Source organism: Cannabis sativa, chromosome 2 (genome assembly GCF_029168945.1).
Source record: "Cannabis sativa cultivar Pink pepper isolate KNU-18-1 chromosome 2, ASM2916894v1, whole genome shotgun sequence".
Taxonomy (NCBI): domain Eukaryota; kingdom Viridiplantae; phylum Streptophyta; class Magnoliopsida; order Rosales; family Cannabaceae; genus Cannabis; species Cannabis sativa.
The window spans coordinates 57,436,761-57,456,949 of NC_083602.1; the positions used below are offsets into that span (position 1 = coordinate 57,436,761).

A 20,189-nucleotide genomic window follows, 5' to 3' on the forward strand; every position below is an offset into this window, starting at 1 on the left:
TGAATAACCATCGAGAAAGCGATGAAAGGATGACCGGCCTACGCGCTCAAGAATTTGATCAATGAATGGGAGCGGGAAATGATCTTTACGGGAGGCGGCATTCAATTTTCGATAATCAATGCACATGCGCCAACCCGTCACAGTTTTGGTGGGAACAAGGGCCCCTTTTTCATTTTGGACAACAGTAACACCTGATTTCTTAGGTACTACCTGAACTGGACTGACCCATTTGCTATCGGCCACCGGGTAAATGATAGCAGCATCAAGAAGTTTTAACACTTCATTTTTCACCACTTCTTTCATTGGTGGGTTCAGTCTTCTTTGAGGGTCCCTTCGTGGGATAGCTTCTTCTTCTAGATTAATTCGGTGGGTGCAAATTCGAGGGCTAATACCTTTGATATCAGCAAACGTCCAACCTATCGCAAGTTTGTATTTTCGCAGTAGCTCGAGTAACTGCAATTCTTGAGAAAGTTGAAGGTCGGACGAGATGATAACTGAAAGGTTTGGCCATCTCTCGGAAAAACATGTTTCAAACCCTTTGGAAGTTGGTTCAGTTGAACATTGGGAGGTTCTTCGGCAGAAGCTTTTAGCGTTTCCCTCTCACGAGGTAATGCTTCAAAGTGTGGCTTCCAAAATTTCTTCCCTCTGTTTTGTGTGTCCAATTGATCAACGGTAGCAAGAGTGGACTCAACAAAACTGGGATTTGCATTTTCAAGGCGTGAGAGGAGTTCATCAAGATTAACGAAATTTCTTTGCAATTGAATCTCTTCAGAAACAAGATTGTCAATCATGAATGTTTGATGACATTCTTCATCCTCTTGAAGTTGTTTCCCAATGTGAAAAATGTTGACCTCGAGTGTCATATTTCCAAATGATATTTTCATTAGACCATTACGACAATTGATCAAAGCATTTGCAGTGGCAAGGAATGGTCTTCCAAGGATGATGGGAATTTTGGATTCCATGTTGACCACAGATTGAGTATCCAGAACAAGGAAGTCCACGGGATAATAGAATTTCTCAATTTTAACAAGAACATCCTCAACGATACCCCGAGGCTTTTTGATAGAACGGTCAGCAAGCTGCAGCACAACAGATGTTGGCTTCATTTCTCCAAGACCAAGTTGCGAGTACACAGAGTAAGGCATGAGATTCACACTCGCGCCAAGGTCAAGCAAAGCTTGGCTGACTTCATGAGTCCCAATTTGGCATGAAATGGTGGGACAACCAGGATCTTTGTATTTTGGCGGTGTCTTTTGTTCGATCACCGCACTCACTTGTTCAGTTAAGAAAGCAGTCTTCTTGACATGGTGCTTTCTCTTAGCAGTGCACAAGTCCTTGATGATTTTGGCATAAGCTGGCACTTGTTTTATGATGTGAAGCAAAGGAAGATTAATCTTCACTTGTGTCAAGTGCTCAAGGAGTTCAGCTCGGTTTTCAGGAATTTTCCCAACAGGTCTAAGAGCACAGGGAAATGGTACTTTTGCTTGACCATTTATCGGTGCACTGTCAGGGGCAACTTTTGAATTTGAAGTAGTGGTTTTGATGGATGGATCTTCCAAAGCTTTACCACTTCTTGTTGTGATGGCGTTAACCCCTTTAACGATGCGATCATTAGAGGTGGAGATTTCAGCCATGTGTTGCCCTTGTGCATTAAATTGAGGCTGGGAAGGAAGTCTGCCTTTCTCAGAAATAGCCAAGGATGCGGTCAATTTTGAAAATTGACTTTTTATTTCTTGGACATCTTCCTTTAATTGGCGATTGATTTTAGCTTGTTCCTCAATGAATGCATGAATAGTGCTTTCAAGGGAGTTCCCTTGTTGTTGAGCATTGTATTGAGGCGTAGGATATGCCTTTGGAGGTTGAGCTTGATGCTCATTTCTCCATTGTCCTCCAGATGTTTGAGCTTGGTTAGAGTTATCTCTCCAACTGAAATTCGGGTGGTTTCTCCAACCAGGGTTGTACGTATGGGAGAATGGCTTGTTATATTGCCCTAAGGCATTGCATTGCTCCTCATGAACCCCCTTCATTTCTTTGTAAACTAAGCAGTCCTTAGCTAAATGCCCATTTTCTCCACAAACGAAACAAGGTTCGAGTGGTCTGGATTGTGCTTGGGCAACCATGCACCCTTTTTGGCCATCTTTAGTCGTAAGGATTTCAATTTGCTTTTTTAAAGATTCGACTTGGGCCTTTAAGCTGTCCTCTTCCCGAAGTTGGTAAATCCCAGCTGGTCGATTTCTGTTGGTGCTTTCAGCAGCACTTGGACCAGTCCATGTGTGAGATTTTTCAGCAAGCTCAATGAGAAACTCAAGAGCTTCTTCGGGTTCCTTTTGAAGGAACTCACCGTTGCACATCATTTCTACGAACTGGCGCTCACGACTTGTGAGGCCTTCATAGAAGTAGCTGACGATGCGCCAACTCTCGTACCCGTGGTGTGGACACTGACTTAAGAGATCTTTAAATCTCTCCCAGACTTGATAGAACGTTTCATTGTCTTTTTGGGAAAATGTTGAGATTTGTCTTTTCAAACTGTTGGTCTTATGGACAGGGAAATATTTAACAAAAAATGTTTTGGTCATTTCTTCCCATGTTCCGATAGACCTAGATCTCAAAGAATACAACCAACTTTTAGCTTTATCCTTCAAGGAGAAGGGAAAAAACTTTAAGCGTGCAGCATCATTGATGGTTGCTCGGTCATAAAAAGTGTCAACAACTTCCTCAAATTCCCTAATATGCACATATGGATTTTCATTTTCTATTCCATGAAAAGTTGGCAAAAGTTGAATAATACCGGGTTTGACACCAAGACTTGGCATATTAGGTGGAAATATGAAGCATGATGGTATGGAAGCTTGGGTGGGGTGAAGGTAATCATTAAGTGTTCTCTGTTGTATTTCATTATTATTATTCATTGCGAAAGGATTACCGATTATCGTGTGAATGGGAGAAGGAGTAGTGGATGGATTGGACGAAGTTTCACTAGAAGTGGTTTCGTCAGAAGAAGAGTTACTCATCCACTCTTGTTTGCTTTTTTTTTTTTTTTTTTTTTTTAAAAATATATTTAATTTTTTTGTTCAACTTGTTCCCAGGTTACTTTGGAGGTTTTTAGAATGGTCCTTCACAACTTACTAGAACTCCCCGGGGTTACCAGGTAAGTGTGAAGGGTTCACTAACCTTTTCGACCAAAGACCTTTCTAAGCAAAAATGAGTTGCTTATTTTTGATAAAACAAGGTTGTTTTTGTTATAGTAAATAGCACAAAAATGTAATATTACAATGATTAACACAAAAAAAGTTCCCAGGCCAATTGGAAAGGTTGCCAAGGTACCGCTTCGTCCCAACCTTGCCTAGACAGAACCGAGGTTCCCAGGTAAGGTGGAGGGTACACTAACACAAACCTTATTTAAAAACCAATCTTTCTAGACAGAACAATCTTGGTTTGTGTCATATACAATATTACACCGTTGTACCAAATACTAAGCGTTTTATGAAGAAGTTTTTATAACTTACTTTTTTTTTTTTTTGTATTTTATGATTTTTTAGAGGACTTAAATACTATGAGTACTAAGAAAAAGACAAATAAAACACTAATGAAAAAAAAAAAAAGAAACAATAACTAAAAGATAGTATAAACAATCACACTAAACAAAAATTAAAGTAAAAAAATAATAAAAAAAAAATAAAGGGAATAGACCTTTTTTTTTTTTTTTCAAGAAATCATTTCTGATAAGGAAGATCGGATAAAACCGCAACCTTAGAGCATACTTTGAATTCTTGGTAATTTTCTTTTTTTACAAATATTTACACAGCATAAGACAATATTCACAAGAAAATAAAATGTAACAAAAAAAAAAAATTACTAACCTCTTGATTGTAGATTTCGCTAGCTTTCGAAAAATTACCTCCCCGGCAACGGCGCCAAAATTTGTTTAACGCCCAAATGTGACATCCACTAGCAGTGGTTGTAGTATAGATCGGGCGGTCGATTCCACAGGGAGGTGATTATGGACAAAAGCGTTAGTAAAAAAAATAAAAACAAAAGGTTAATAATAAGTGATAATAGTAACCAATGATTTTGTGATTTTTAATTTGATAATAAATATTAAAAGAAAGCAAATAGATGTGTAATCAATAGTAGAAGAGAGAAAGGCTTCAAGAATCATCCATATGCTTGTTTAGCTATTTTGTACCTTTGATTCACTAAGTTGACACAAATGATGTAACATTAAAGTTCAACATATTTTGAGTATACAAGTTCTTAAAAATAAAAGAAATAATTTAATCTTATGTAGAACCTAGAAATGACATTATACATCAAGCAATAATGCAATAAAAGATTAAATATAAAACTAAACATCAATATTATTTTTACTAAATAGTAACACATAGAAAGAGCATGACTAATCTATATATTTTTAGTAAAAATAATGACAAAGAGATAGAGATGGAGATGGAGGTGATAGTGAAGGAAATGAACATTAATATTACTTTTATTAATTTTTAGACACATAGGGAGAGCATGACTAAACCTATATATCATTTAACAAAAAGTAAATAAAAATGAACATAAAAGATAGAAATGAGCAATACTACCATTACTATAATCACTAAATAAAAATATATAGAAAGAGCATGACTAAGTCTATATATATATTTGGTATAATAGCATAGATAGTATAGATGGAAGAAGAACATAAAAATAAAAGTGGAATATGAACTTGCATTACTCAAATAAACATTACAACAAAAAGTGAATCAAAGATACAAAATAACCTCACTTTGCATATAGAATCATCCCTAACCTTCCAAGGAAGATTAGACCATTATGCTAATCATTCTCATAAAATTTCTAAAGAGAAAAGATGAGAAGAAAAGTTGAGAGAATTTTGCTATAGTTTCTCTACACTAAAAATTACACACAAATAATAGAAATGAGCTCCTATTTATAGAGTCTCAAAAAGGATTAAGATGTAAAATAAAAATAGTTTTGGGTTACAAAGTAATAATAACAACAATAATAATAAAATTAATAACAATAATAATAATAAAAAAGGATGGCAGCTTTTGATTTCTGAAGCTATGGTTCCACTCTAATCATTATGTATTATTATTATTATTATTATTATTATTATTATTATTATTATTGTGTTGTTGATTGATAAAAGCTTCGGTGATTTAATGTTTCAATTAATTGACTTTTATGCAGGTATGGGAGCATGGGAGCTAGCGTGTGGCAGGGCTGCAATTGGGAAGAGAATATTTGGGAGCAGGTGAGCCAATAAGGATGCGCCATGTGGCGCACGAGTTGGAAGGGTAATTGGTGCCAGGCAGGCGCTTATGTGGGAGCAGCGAGAATGAATGCCGAGGTGCCAATTGGCGCTGACGAGGCAGTGGTGGCCCACGGCTAACTGGGATGCTAGAGAGAGTGGCTTGGGCCTGGGCTGCTCCTTTTTGGGCTTCTTCTTTCCTTCTTTACAATTTTGCTACTTGCTTTCATTTTTTTTTCAACAACACACTTTAATTCCTACATAATAACAATAAATTAATTTGAAATAAAATATTTTCAATATAAAAATATATTCTATTAATTTCATGAAAATATTAATTTAAATTTAATTTATTTTAAACTTTAAGATCAAGAAATGTGTATTTTTCACCATTAATCATGTTTATTCAAAAAAAAATTCGTAGTCCTTGGTATTGAGAAATTACCCACATGATTCAAAGCAATACTTAGCATAGTGAGGAAGATTGTGTAGTTTAAATTGTCAATTGAAGGAGAATCCAAGTTTAGATCTTGATCATACTCTGCAACAGAAAGGATCAAGGGTTAGAGATCTGAACAGATTGAGTCATATTATTCTGGTTCCCATCAATGTAAAGTTTTCTATTACTTTTATGTGTTTATTTCATTATTTTAAGAAATTTATATATATGATGTAAGATTATAGAATTATAATCCAACATACATGTCAGTAAATCTAGATCATGTTAAATTAATTTCCAACAACTAGTCTCAGAGCCATCGTAATCATTTATTATCATTAAAAATGGATTTAAAACTTTTTTTGATTGATTTGGATGTGTTCATGATAATTTTTGTGAGTTTGATGATTGATTGTGTTATTACAAAATTTCTATAAAAAATAATTTGATTTTTGATCTGGAATTATTTTATTTGGAAAGTTGGTTAAAAATAAGCAAATTATCCTTTTACAAAACTGAATTTGGATTTAAATTGAAAATGATATTTTGAAGTTTTGAAATTTTGCAAGGGTTAAACCCTAGATGCGCCCACGGAGGCTTGATATTTTGGGACACTCGCTCGGACAACATTGCTCAAACAAGAAGCTGTCCGAGAAAGCTCGATCAACATCGTGTTTGATGCTAGCTCGTGTGCCCAAATGACCATGCATGCATGCTGTCTTCTCGGCCAGCCTCTCCACATAATGTCCGAATTTTCTAATTTTTCAATTTTTCAGGTTATAAAAATCATTTTTTAATGAAATAAATTTCAATTTTTGGTAGATTTTTACGTAGATTCTTATTTTTCAAATTTAAATCTAATTATCAAATTAAAATTAATTTTTATTAATTTTATTATTAATTAAAAAAATATGCAAGATTGGACAATGTGACGGGTTAGGTGTTGAAAATATTTTACCAGGATCTAGATTTACTAACAAGTATGTTTCATTAACATCCTAATATGAATTCTAAAACAATGAAATAAACACATATAAAGTTTAGGAAACCTTACATTGGGTGCAGCGGAATATAATGACTTCTTCCGTTCAGATATCTAGCCCTTGATTCCTTTCTGTAGCAGAGCATTATCAATATCTGAACCTGGATCTCTTTCTCTCCTTCCTTTGATACTGAATCTCCTTCTTGTTGGTTGATTTTCCACAGTCTTACACACTATGATTGAGATACCACTTGATGTGTGTGGGCACTACTCTATCACTCAAGGATTTCGAAATTATTGAAGAAGAAAAGAGAAGAAGAGGTTTCGGCTATAGAGAATAGAAAGAGGCTCAAATTTCATGTGACAGAATTCTCAAAGTTAAGTGTGAATGAGAGCCATCACTATCTATTTATAGGTAACCACCTAGGTTTAAGTTAGAATTATTTGGCATTAAAATAATGAAAAAATAAATGATAAAATCCTATAAGTGTGGCCGGCCATGGGCCTTGGATAATGGGCCTCACTTATGCAATTTTGCTGTTTTATCATTTCTGCATCTCATTTTCTCAAAAACGCCAATTTTCAAATTCAACCATTTAAATGTCATTTCTAATTATTTAATAACTAAAATTAATTATTAAATAATATTGTCATTTAATATATTTATTAATTAGACATATAAAGTCTCTTAATTAATAAATAAACCTAGAATCTCTTTTCTTTACAATTTCGCCCTTGCTTAGTGAAAATTCATAAAGTAGACATAGTCTAACTTTAGAATTATAATTGATTAATTAAAATCAATTAACTGAGTCTTACAAGCAGTATGGTCTCAACTAGTATGGGGACCATGGGTCTATATATCCGAGCTTCCAATAAGCAGATCAATAATTTATATCTTAAATGCACTGACTTATTAATTCTTCGTTGAATCCACGCATAGAACTTAGAATTGCACTCTCAGTATATAGAACGCTCTATATGTTCCACGATATAGACACGTCATTAGTTATGCATTGTTATAATCCTAATGTGATCAATGATCCTCTATATAGATGATTTACACTGTAAAGGGATTAAATTACGGTAACACCCTACAATGTATTTTATCCTTAAAACCCTTAACCCTGTATAAATGATATTTCAGCTAAGTAAAATGAGATCTCCACCATTTATTTTTCGTTTGGTTAAGCTCGAAGGAAATCATCCTTTACTTTCTATTCGCCAGATAAAAGTTATAGATTCCATATTTATGTTAGCGCTCCCACTTAATTGCACTACCGTGTTCCCAAAATGTACGTATCACCCTGACCCAAAGTAGGCTTAACTAACAAATCAAAGAACACAAATAACACTCTTGAGATTGAACCTAATCATATCAGGATTAAGATCATTTGATCTAGGATCAACAGGTGATATTGAATTGAATAGATATTACAGTAAATTCTAATATATCTAATCAAAGTTCAATATCGGTCCCTTCCGATGTATACTCCATACATCCGGTGCTGGTAAACTTTGCCAATGTCCTGGAAAGGACATAACACTTATCCAAGGTGTAAGAATACCTATCGCTGATTATACCATGTCAGTCTAAATCCAGTGTTCTGACAAATCAGGGAATAAACTTTCGAACATATAATTAAGATTATATTCCACTGTGTTGACAACACTATAATCATTAACAAATTGATATGTTCTTGACTTAAATAGAATTCATACATTATGTACATATAATCATGAAATAAATCATGTGAACCATGCAACATTAAATGTTATTTCTGATCTATATTAATAAGTAAATCTGATTATATTGAAATGAGTTTTATTTAGGGCATAAAACCCAACAAACTCCCACTTGCACTAATATAAAATAAAATGTGCATTTCAAATAATCTCCACACCTTGATATACAATTCAAGTGTAGTAGTAATAAACTCCTCGTAATAGGATCTGAAAGGTTTAATTAAACACAACCTTTTCTCCACCATTACTCTTCCTTAATCACAAAATTATTGATAATGTGAAATTCCTCTCTATATGTCTACTCTTTTGGGATACTGGATTCTATACCTTTGGCAACTATTTCTTGGTTATTCAGGAAGTAACCCTAGTAGTTAAGGCAGGTTGGAACGGTGCCACAATTCTATAGAACTTTCCTAGGACTGAATAAGTACCTTTCCTGCAACTTTAAAATTCAGTATCTCTCTGGTGGACTTAAAGATTTCATATAGGTTTTTACACTTCTCCAAAATCACTACTCCACCCCCAGAGTAATCACCATCTTATCAGCAGACTTTCTAGCACAAAGGCAAGTCTCGAAATCTGATGTGGTGTAGTCTAAGAGTTTTAAACACACCCTTATTGAGTAACATATAGTTCCTCTTCTTAATATTAAGATTTACTTGATTGTCTTCCAATGTTCTTCTCCTGGATTAATCTGATACCTACTCATTACTCCCACTCAACAGCAAGTGTCTGGTCTAAGGCATACTAAAGCATATCTGAGACCTCTCACTGTTAATTTAAGAAATTCTTTCATGGCTTTATCTTTTCTGGAATAGTTGAGACTTTTCCTTAGATAAATAAAATCTATGCCTAGAAGTCGAAAAGCTTCTATAGATTGCTATTAGAAAGAAAATGCTTCAGCATCTTACTAAAGTAAGTTGCTTGTATTAGAGTAAGTAATTACCAGGTATACCACAAGCCATAAGTTTAGATAAACTCAAACCTATAATATTAGGAACAGGAAGTCTTGTTAAGTCCATTGAATAGACTTATACACAAAATTTCCTTTTATGTCCTTGTAATAGAAAAATTAAGGTTACTCCATGTGAATGGATTAAACCATAGTTCTCTTGGCTTTTCTTCTTAGTTTCTTATCTTGACAATCCATTACTTGTTTAAACTCACAGTGGATTTTAATCAATAGTGTCTTCCAAGTCATAAGAAGTGAAGTTCCTTGAAACTCTCCCACTACGACAAGGTACCGTGAATTATGTCTAAGAAAACTAAGTGGTATTGACCTCTTCGGTTGTGTCAAAACAACAGAGACAGTGGGATCATCATATGGAATAAGATGATAAACTCTCCCACTACGACAAGGTACCGTGAATTATGTCTAAGAAAACTAAGTGGTATTGACCTCTTCGGTTGTGTCAAAACAACAGAGACAGTGGGATCATCATATGGAATAAGATGATAGAACATTTTTGGAATCAAGAAAAAAATATCTCCTTTATTTGCTACTTTATTTTCAGACTTAGTCATTTTCTTAGAAAAGTAGTATTTGTTTAAACAAACACTTTCTTATCTATTGACTATGGATGGTCCACCCCTAATCACTTAGAATAGCTAACAAACCATGGTTAACAGTTCTAGCTTTTCTTAAGATTTTGATTAGGTCATCCATGAATCTAGTAATGGTTTACACTAAGTACCCAACCATTGCATCATTCTGAAATTGTATTACCATAGAAGGATTTAGGCAACGACTAGTAACTAATCATCAATATGCAAATCGAAATTTCTGGGAAGGTGAGTTTGGATATAATTCAAAAATCAATTTAATGATCTTTGAACTGCATATCTACTAACTATTTCTCCACCCCTATCAGTTCGCAAGATCTTTAACCACTTACCTTAATGGTTTTCACCATTGCTAGAAATTCATGAAATTTTTCAAACATTTCAAATTTCTTTTGCATAAGGTAAAATATAGAGTGATCGTTTTAAGAATATAACGAAAAACTCATATCCACCCCTGAATGTACATCCATCTGCGAATGAGATGAACTTACTTTCAGTGGATATAGGCATATTAACTCTTTCCAGAGATTGATCTTGTCAAAACCACTATGAACAAGATACAAATGCCACAGATTAATAAAAATAATGTGGTTGTGTATTTTTGATGACTTATGTTTAGTTACATTAAAAAGTTCTTAGAATAGTGCAAGTGGATCCTGGTCACAGAATACTAAACTCATATTCCATACAGTTTGAATCCATTGATAGAAAATGGTTATTAAACACATGTGAAAGTGAAACTGTATTGTATTAAAAAAAATTATTTGGAATCTAAAACTTAAAGTCAAAGACTTAAATTTATACCAAATATACATGAGTAATTCTTTCTTGGACCACCACTACTAATATAACCTCTAAGTCAGATTTGCCCATACAAGTAGGAGATTTCTAAGATTGAGGACTTATATCATTGTGGAATAGAATTTCGGGATTATAATCATATGCGTCATTTAATTTCTGACGGGAGAAAATAGAATGACATGAAATGATATATAGACCATTCATCCAATGATATGTTATTGAGCTAATTCGAAATGAATAAGCTAAGAGGAATTATGATAATTTCGTTGTTTAAATAAGAATCCAACTATGCTCCGATTAGCGAGAGTCAAAGTAATCTTATTTATACAATCTTCTTGTTTCATATCGTAAAATACTAGTCTAAGGTGTCATCAATTGATGAACAGCTAGATGTTGCATATACAATATTTATCCTTCGAGATCTAACACTATTATGTTTGTCTAATGGTGAATATCCATTAGGGATTTATCTCATTAGAAAAAACAAACCAAGTTAGACTAACAATGAATATTCGAAATTAAACTACAATTTAATAACAGAAAATAACATGGTTCAATATAAATTCATACACAATTCAGAAATTATCAAACATATAGCAAGTAGGAATGACAAATGAAAATACTAAAACATACAAACCTAAATAATTTTCAAGGTTTCCAACAAACTGATACAGTGTCCCAGTAGGCGAGAGTCAAAGTATCATTCATTGAATAGAGTTGTCAGCTCATCTAAAATGCATACCATTCTAGCAACCTTTTATTCGATCAAAATAAGAATCCAACATTGTCCCGGTAGGCGAGAGTCAAGGTTATTCTCATTTTATGAGCTTCCACCATTACTTCATGTTTTATAAGATTATCTCTAAGTAGTCACCGTAGGGGAGAGTCTAATAGAGACTGTTGACCGAGGTTTTCAGCAACTATTAAAATATAATTATAATAAGGAGCTGTAAGAAAGTGAGATGAAGACTTTTTACGTGGTTGGGGCGTTAATGAGCCTTAGTCCACGAGCCACTGCTATTAATGGATGTATTTAATACAGATTCTACACTTGAGAGAATGTTTTTCTCTTAAATACAGAGAATGTTCTTGGTGAGTTTTTTCTCTTCTTGCTCTTTTGCAACCAAGATTCTCGACCCCATTAAATGAGCTTTGAGGGGGTATTTATAGTGTTTTGGTGGGGTAATCCCTAGAATTGTTCTTACACATGTGTCTGTAAGTATCCATAAAGTTGGGCATTTTCGATGAATATACCATGGGTGATGCATGGTCAAATCCCTAGGTGCTGTAGGGTCTTTATGGAGAATGTCCTTTTTGTCTTGTGATTGACGTGACTCTTCGCAGAGTAGCCGTCGCTAGACTTAAATGATCATTACTGTAGCGCTGCTGTTCGGGGGTTGTGCCGTCAGACTTTATTGCGTGTTACAGTCCCAACACGCTTCCTCCCATGCAGCATTAAATGCGACTTGATTTCTCGGGAGAGACCTGACACCTCTCGGAGAGCCTTCATGCTATACTAGCTTCCTGGAGTACCTTGTACTCCGGGTGTCTCCTCCGGGACCCATGCTAATAGCGCTTCCTGGTGGCATAAAAAGACTTAGCAAATCTTTCCAAGTTATCTGATCCACGTGTCCCCTCTCGACTGGTCCACGTATTTTGGGCGAATTTTGGAGCAACATTTACCCCCCAAGCCTTGTTTACTTAGTAAAAATAAACCAAGGCTTGTTCAAGTGTCTCCGGTTGACCCTTCGTTTCCCTAGCTCGAGCCTCGAGCGCGTGGAGGCAAATTAAATGATGTCATTTAATGCAGCGATATGCTTTTTGCAGGAATGTTTCCAGCCGCCTCCTCGGTCTTCTGATACGACTTGGGGGCGCGTGGAGGTGTGTCTGATAATGGCATTAAATGCAGCGATTCGCTTTTGCAGAGGTCGATTCGTTTCACGCCCCATGATTGATGCGGCGCATTGATGGTGTCAGACGGATACTCAAACGTTTCCACCGCCTTAATGGTAGATTGATCTGGTCCGTTGATCTTTGGAAATTCGAATCGTGCGTTTCCCCCACCGTGAGATTGGTAGGTGAAGACGCCTGTTCCTCATGCACTTTTGCCTATAAAAGCCACCACCTTTCCTTCATTTCGGTTACTTTCCATTCTTTGCCATTTCTGCTCGAATTTCCTAGAGAGAAAATTTCTCGAAGTAGCACGAACTATCTTAATACTCAGACACTTCATTCAATTTTCCAGTGTTTGATTTTGCCAGTGCTTCTCAACTCTCACTCGACCACCTTTCAGTTCCTCCAGTTCAACGATCGACTGTAAGTTTCTTGCATCCTTAGATAATAACATGCTTATATTTACTTCGTTCGTTTTCTGGGTTCGCACTTAGAGGCTTCTGGGTGTGTGAGTGTTTAAATTCTTCGAGTTCTTTTTTTTTTTATGTTTGCTGCATTAGTTGTAGAATCACCATTTATCATGCCCCTGTTGTAGTTATACAGTTCTGTTTGAAGAGGGCCATGTGTTCTTCGTTTAACAGTTGCTTAGGGCATAGGATGGCTTTTCTCTCCTTTTTTTTTTCTTTTTGCGAAACCACTTTCTGCGATTTCACTGCACCCGACACTTGTTGAGGGATTCTCTCCAGAGTTTCCCAGGTGACACGTGTCCGGAGGGGGCCTCTTTCCAGCGGTTAGGGGACCCCCACTCCCTTTTTCTTGATTTAGGGCTTGGTATGGGACCTAACTGCTGGGTTTTTCTTTTTCCCTTTTGTTTCTCTCAGAACATAAAATGTCTGCTTCTGGCTCGAAATCTTCGAAGAAGAAAGGGAAAAGCATGGCCACCTGGAGGAGGTTTCTCCGGGACCCGTTGCCCGGGAGGGGTACAAGTCCCGTGCAAGCCCAGTTGGGAAGCGGCGAGCTTCGATCGACCACGACTTGTCCTCACCGAGTGGAGAACATTATTAATGTGGCTGGGATCAAACCCTCCACCTCGAGGACCTTCCACCGGCCTCCTCGTGACTCGGAGACGCCTAACCACAACTATGAGGGCTTCGGGGCTTGGAGTCAGACCCATTTGATGACCGGTGCCATGCTCCCGCTCCAACATTACTTTGTGAATTTTCTTGTATTTGTCGGCCTTGCGCCATACCAACTTATTCCTCAAGCTTACCGCCTGCTCTCAGGCTTATTTATTTTTTACACCGCCCGTGGCTGGGGGTCTCCCAGTCCGGCGGAAATTTTATATTTTTATGAACTTGTATCCGTCCCCAAGAAAGGGGACAAACTTAAGGATGGTTTTTATGGGTTCCGGATCCACCCTGCTAACGAGGGGGTGGTTCCATATAATAGGCAGACTCATGTTAAGGAGTGCCGCCACCGCTTTTTCTTCTCGTCCGGGTTCAGGGCCGTGGACCATCCGGAGCTTCTCACGGAGTGGGTGCGGATCCCACCTTACCAGCGGACGCTTCCCACTCAGGCTTTCCTTCGAAGGGCCCAAGCCTTCGCCTCCTACGACCAAGCCGATCTTGATGTCGGGGGCCTGGTCACCACGGAGAATTGTAGGAAGGCCAAACTTATCCTTTCTCATCAATCCGTGGATGACTCCAACCTCTCACGGGTCATCTGCCCCAATGTGAGGGCGCCGGTTGCGGAGAAGGCCTTCCGGGATGAGCTCATTGCTACGGCATAGAAGAAGTACCAAGATTATCTCTACCGGAAGGCCCAGGAGAAGGCGTATTCTAAGGCCCAGGCTGCCTCTGGGAGAGGGCTTCGCGTGGGGGGTCCGGTGGTGCGAAGGAGCCAAGCCATTGGCGGGAAGTCCGAGGCTAAATTTTTTGACAAGATACTTCAAGAAGAGATTGGGGGTCCTTCCGCCGGGAGGTCCCTTCGTCTTGAAGGTTCTTCTGAGAATCAGACTTTCCGGCCTCAGCCTTCAGCCCCCGAACCAAACTCGGGTGCTCCCGGTGCTAGCACTTCCGATGCCGGTGGTAAGTCTCCCTTGATAATTCGCTATGTTCCTTCCGTTGATGAATATACCAGTCATAGGCCCATAGGGTTCGACGAGCGTCTCCGTAGGTTTAAGATGCCGTCGACCCGGTGGGGGGATCATTTGAATGAGTTTTATTTTACGAACTTAGGAGATTACCTAGGTCGGTCCCGGATGGGCTCCGGCCCTCCGGAACCTATTCCCTTAGGTCCGTCGGCTTACATAGCGTCCAGCTGGTTTCGGCCCTCAGACAGTTATCTTGGAGATGATACTGCCAGCATTAAAGTTCGGGACTTTGCTAGGGCCGAATTAGGAAGTTCGGGTAGGAGTAGCTTATTTGCTGCATCTTTTATAAGCGGTTCCTCACGAACTTCTAACACTTGCTTATTTTATTGGAACAGGTACCTCCATGGATGCCATCCTAGAACAGCTTGCCGGGGTTCATACTCCCGTGGCTCCTCCGGCTTTTACCCCCTCTCCCCCGGCTCCTTCCTTGAAGGTTCCTTCCGGCGCTCCCCCCGAAACCATTGACTTAGTGGATGACGAGGAGGTGCTTCCGGGAGAAGGCCAAGGGAAAGGGTGGGACTTCTCGGAGGAAGCCGTTGAGGGTACTGGAGAGCCTCAAGCCCCTCCAGTGGTAGCAGAGGAGGACGAGGAGGAGCCTGAAGTGGCTCTGATTCGCAAGCGTAAGGGCAAGATGATTGCTCAGGACGAGCCGAAGAGGCCTCGGAGGGCCGACACTCCTGCTCATGGCCTAGACGGCGGGGTTTCCCCGATGGAGGAAAATCCTGCTCCTCCCCACATTGATCTTACCCCGATTCCGGGGGATGAGGTGAGGCAGGAGCTTCGCGTAGCCAAACACAACTATGCTATGGACGAGTACTCCCGGGGGTATGCCGAAGTGGAGGCCCTTAGGAGGATTCTGCGTGCTGAGGTTGAGGCGAGCATCAACCACCCGGACTATCATGATCCGTGGAACCTCAATCTGGACCCCTTAACGGACTGGTTCCGTCCCCTCCTAGGGCCCACTTTGGCTCCCTTTGCCGCGGAGATGACCGGTGAGTTTGCTTCTCAGCTTACACGTTGTGCGCCCAAGCAGTTTGCCACTTGTGCTTCCCTGAACTCTATCTTCCAGGTCCAGGACCTCAGCCATTCCCTCACAGTGGTAAGTACTTTGCAACTTTTTGCGTTTCCTTTTTGTTGTTTGTATTTTGTTTTCTTCCTTTGAGAAATTTTTCCTTATACCTCGTTATGGTTCAGCTTGCTGCTGAGGCTGGTCGCCTCTCCAGGAACATCATAAACCATGGCTTCGCTCTGTCCGACTTTGGGGACATGAACGACGTCAGGAAGGTCCTCCAAGACCTCACAGCGGAGAGGCAGATCTACCAGGAGGCTGCCGAGCGCCAGGAGGCAGCGGCCAAGGCCAAGGAAGAGGAGGCCAACCGGAGGGAGGCTCAGGCGGAGGCCATGATCCAGGCCGAGGCCCAGCGGAGAGACAGGATGGAGGCCCATCATCAGGAGGAACTAAGGGCTCAAACCGAGGCTGTCGAGAAGGCCAGGCGAGATCTCCGGGAGGCCAGGGAGGCTTTGGATGAAATGGCTGCCAAGGTGAGGTCTCTAGAGGAGACTCACCAGTCGGATATCGAATCCAAGGCCGCTCTAGCTGCAGAGTTGAAGGAGCTTAGGGATTACAAAGATCAGTCTACCAGGAAGGCCAAGAGGGCCGAGCTCCTTTCTCCTGTTTCCTGCGCCCGGTGCCCGAAGCGCTTTGATGATGGTGTCTACATGGCTTGGGCCACCAATGATCAGAGTATCAAGCTTACTTTTTATCCCAAACCCGAGGACATGATTGCCAGATTTTGGGAAAAGAAGAAGAAGCTTGATGCTGCGCTTGAGGCACGGATTGGACCTCGTCTTCCTCCGCGGGCTGACTGAGCTGCCGTATTATTGACCCAGATTCTACCCGTTCTTCTTATAACTCTTTTTTTTTTGTTTGTACATATTTGCTGCTGCCTTAGAACAATTTACATATAGGCGGCAGCTTTTATTTGAAGGGGAGACAATTATATCTTTAAGGCCTGTCCCCGGGCCATTTACATGTGTATGACCTACCCTTCGGGCTAGGATATTTTTTTCTTATATATATGCGATCTTTATTTGTCACACTTAGGTATTTTAACCTGTCCTTTGGCTCAGGGTTTTTATACTTATGCTCTTTATTTTTGCGCATATTTTTTGACCTGCCCTTTGGGTCAGGATATTTTACTTAGATTGACCTGCCCTTTGGGTCAGGATATTTTACTTAGATTGACCTGCCCTTTGGGTCAGGATATTTTACTTAGTTTGTTTTTGTTTGTCCGTGCGGTATGCCCTAGTACCCCCCTGAGTGGCATAGAAACTTTGTTTTTAAGGCACTCAGTTTTATTTAATATAGAGGAGGCATACATTTGGACGGTACAAACCATTTGAACAAAATCTAAGTTTAATTCGCTACTGGTAATATTTTCTGAGGTGATCGGCATTCCAGGCTCTTGGGACAGTAGTTCCGTCCATTCTTTTCAGTTTGTAAGTGCCAGAACCGATTTCGTCCTCGATTTCATATGGTTCTTCCCAATTTGGTCCAAGTACCCCCACTCCGGGTTCTTGGGTGGCTGGGAAAACCCTTCGTAGGACCATATCCCCAATAGCGAATTTTCTATTTTTAACCTTAGAGTTAAAATACTTGGTCACCTTCTTTTGATAAGCAGCCATCCGTATTTGGGACTCATCCCGGAGTTCTTCGGCTTGATCCAGAGCCTCTAGGAGCAGGGCCTGATTGGTGGCCGGATCATAAGTCGTCCTCCTGTGGGATGGGAATAATGTTTCCACCGGGACCATTGCTTCACAACCGTACGCCATTGAGAACGGCGAGTGACCGGTTGTGGTTCTGGGGGTCGTCCGGTAGGCCCACAATACCCTTGGCAATTCTTCAGGCCGATTATTTTTACGGACGGCGGCTTCTTTTTCAAGGTGACCTTTAGGATTTTATTATTTTCCGCCTGGCCGTTTGTTTGAGGCCGGGCTACCGCGGAGAAGCTTTTTACCACTCCGTGTTGGTTGCAAAAGTCAGTAAATTCCTCGCAATCAAATTGCTTTCCATTGTCTGAGACTATTTTGTGAGGCAAGTCGTATCGACACACTATGTTTTTGATAACAAAGTCCAACGCCTTCTTAGCAGTTATTGTCTTCATAGGCTCAGCCTCTGTCCACTTGGTGAAGTAGTCCACTGCTACTATTGCATACTTTACCCCTCCTTTTCCCGTAGGTAGAGACCCGATGAGATCTATTCCCCGGACGCGAAGGGCCGTGGGCTGGTCATCAAAGTGATCTCATTTGGAGGAGCTCTCGGTATGTTCGCGTACCTTTGGCACGAGTCACACTTTTGGACATAGTCTATACAATCTTTTTTCATTGTTGGCCAGAAGTACCCCTGCCTCAATATTTTCTTTGAGAGGCTGGGTCCTCCCGTATGATCTCCACAGAACCCTTCATGGACCTCCAACATGATTTGTCTAGCTTCAGGGTCCGATACACACCTTAAATAAGGCATGCTGAGTCCTCTCCGGTAGAGAATTTGATCCATCATTACATAACGATGAGCCTGATACTGAATCTTTCGAGACAATGCCCTCTCTTGGGGCAACTCACCTGTGGTTATGTACTTTATGATGGGGACCATCCAGCTGGGTTCTTGCCCAACCGTTTGTGTGGTCTCTTTTATTTTGATGCTTGGCTCTGCCAAGCGTTCCACTGGTACTACCCCCAGCTCTTCGATTTCGCTGTCCGAGGCTAACTTAGCCAGACAGTCCGCGTGAGCGTTCTTTTCTCGGGGGATTCTTTCTATTTTATAGTCCGTGAATTCGTGGAGTAGTTCTCGGACTATTGTTACGTACGCGGCCATCCTTTCGCCGCGAGTTTGGTATTCTCCGGAAACTTGGTTTACGACCAGCTGAGAATCGCTGTAGACTTCCACCCTCTTGGCTCCTACAGCTTTAGCCAATTTTAGCCCTGCTATCAGGGCCTCATATTCGGCTTCATTATTCGAAGCTGTGAAGTTGAATCGGAGTGCTGCCTGGAGCCGTAATCCAGTAGGTGATATCATAGCCACTCCGGCTCCTGAACCGTTCTCATTAGAAGCTCCATCCACAAATACTCTCCAAGTGGGGATGGGTGGCTCCGGTGTTTTTCAGTCCGAAAGGCATGACTAGGTAACAGTATACCCCCTTATCGGTCCTGAAGCTAGTGCACTCCTGGTCTGCCGTATGCATTTTTATTTGGTTGTACCCAGCATAGGCATCCATGAAAGACAGCAGCTTAAATCCGGACGTGGCGTCTACCATCTGGTCGATCCTGGGCAGCGGAAAGCAGTCCTTTGGGCAGGCTTTGTTTAGATCTGTGAAATCTATGCAAACCTGCCAGGTCCCGTTTGGCTTGGGCACCAGGACCGGATTGGCCAGCCATTCCGGATAGTATACATCGCGGATCATGCCATTGGACAAAAGTTTATCCACCTCTTTCTCTAAGGCCTCGGCTTTCACCGAGTCGAGCGGGCGTCTCTTTTGCTGTACAGGGGGCATGTCCGGGTTGACATTGAGTACATGGGTGATGACATGAGGGCTAATGCCGGTCATGTCTTCTTGGCGCCATGCGAAAATGTCGATGGCGCCCTTCAGTGTTTTTATTATTTTATCTTTTTCCTCCGGATCCAGGCTTCTCCCTATCCGGAGTACTTTGGTGGAGTCGTCGTCGCACACTGGTATTTCTTCGACGTCCTCTATTGGTTCTACGACCCTTTCGGACCCTATGCGAGGATCCAATTCGTCCTCTTCAGCCTTCTCTATCTCAGGGGGCCCCCGGACCATGAGTATTGGCAAGTGGGTGGCAACATTGTAACATTGCCTGGCCTCTCCTTGATTTCCCCTCACCGTTCCGACTCCGGCTTCCTGGGTAGGGAATTTTAGGCATAGATGTCGGATTGAGGTTATTGCACCAAAGTCGACGAGGGCCGGTCGGCCTAAGATTGCGTTGTAGGCTGTTGGACAGTCTACCACCACGAAGGTGCAATACTTGAATGTGCTTTGGGGGGTATCGGGGCACAGGGTAGCGGAGCCGACTTTTCCCATCGGGATTAGCGTCGTCCCGTTAAACCCTGTGAGCTGCGATCCACTAGGCGAGAGGTCCCGGTCGGTCAACCCTATCGCAGTGAAGGCTTCTTTGAAGAGCAAGTTCACGGAACTCCCGTTGTCAATCAGGACCCTAGCCACCACCTTATTTGCGATGGGGGTCTCTATGACCAGTGGGTCGTTATGAGGAAAACGCACCGCCTTGGCGTCTTCTTCCGTGAACGTTATGGGTTGGTCCATTAGCCGAGGCC

The 20,189-nt window shown here is 40.6% G+C and overlaps 1 protein-coding gene and 1 non-coding gene across 2 annotated transcripts; one reads left to right on the forward strand and one right to left on the reverse strand.

Annotated features, from left to right (window-relative positions):
* Positions 1–416: 416 nt before the first annotated feature.
* Positions 417–3,014, reverse strand: LOC133034392 (uncharacterized). The gene has a single exon (XM_061109472.1). The coding sequence runs from the start codon at positions 3,012–3,014 to the stop codon at positions 417–419; it is 2,598 nt and encodes an 865-aa protein (XP_060965455.1).
* LOC115715439 (small nucleolar RNA R71) lies at positions 2,425–2,531 on the forward strand. Its single transcript, XR_004011310.1, has one exon. It is a non-coding gene; the product is annotated as a small nucleolar RNA R71 (small nucleolar RNA).
* Positions 3,015–20,189: the final 17,175 nt, after the last annotated feature.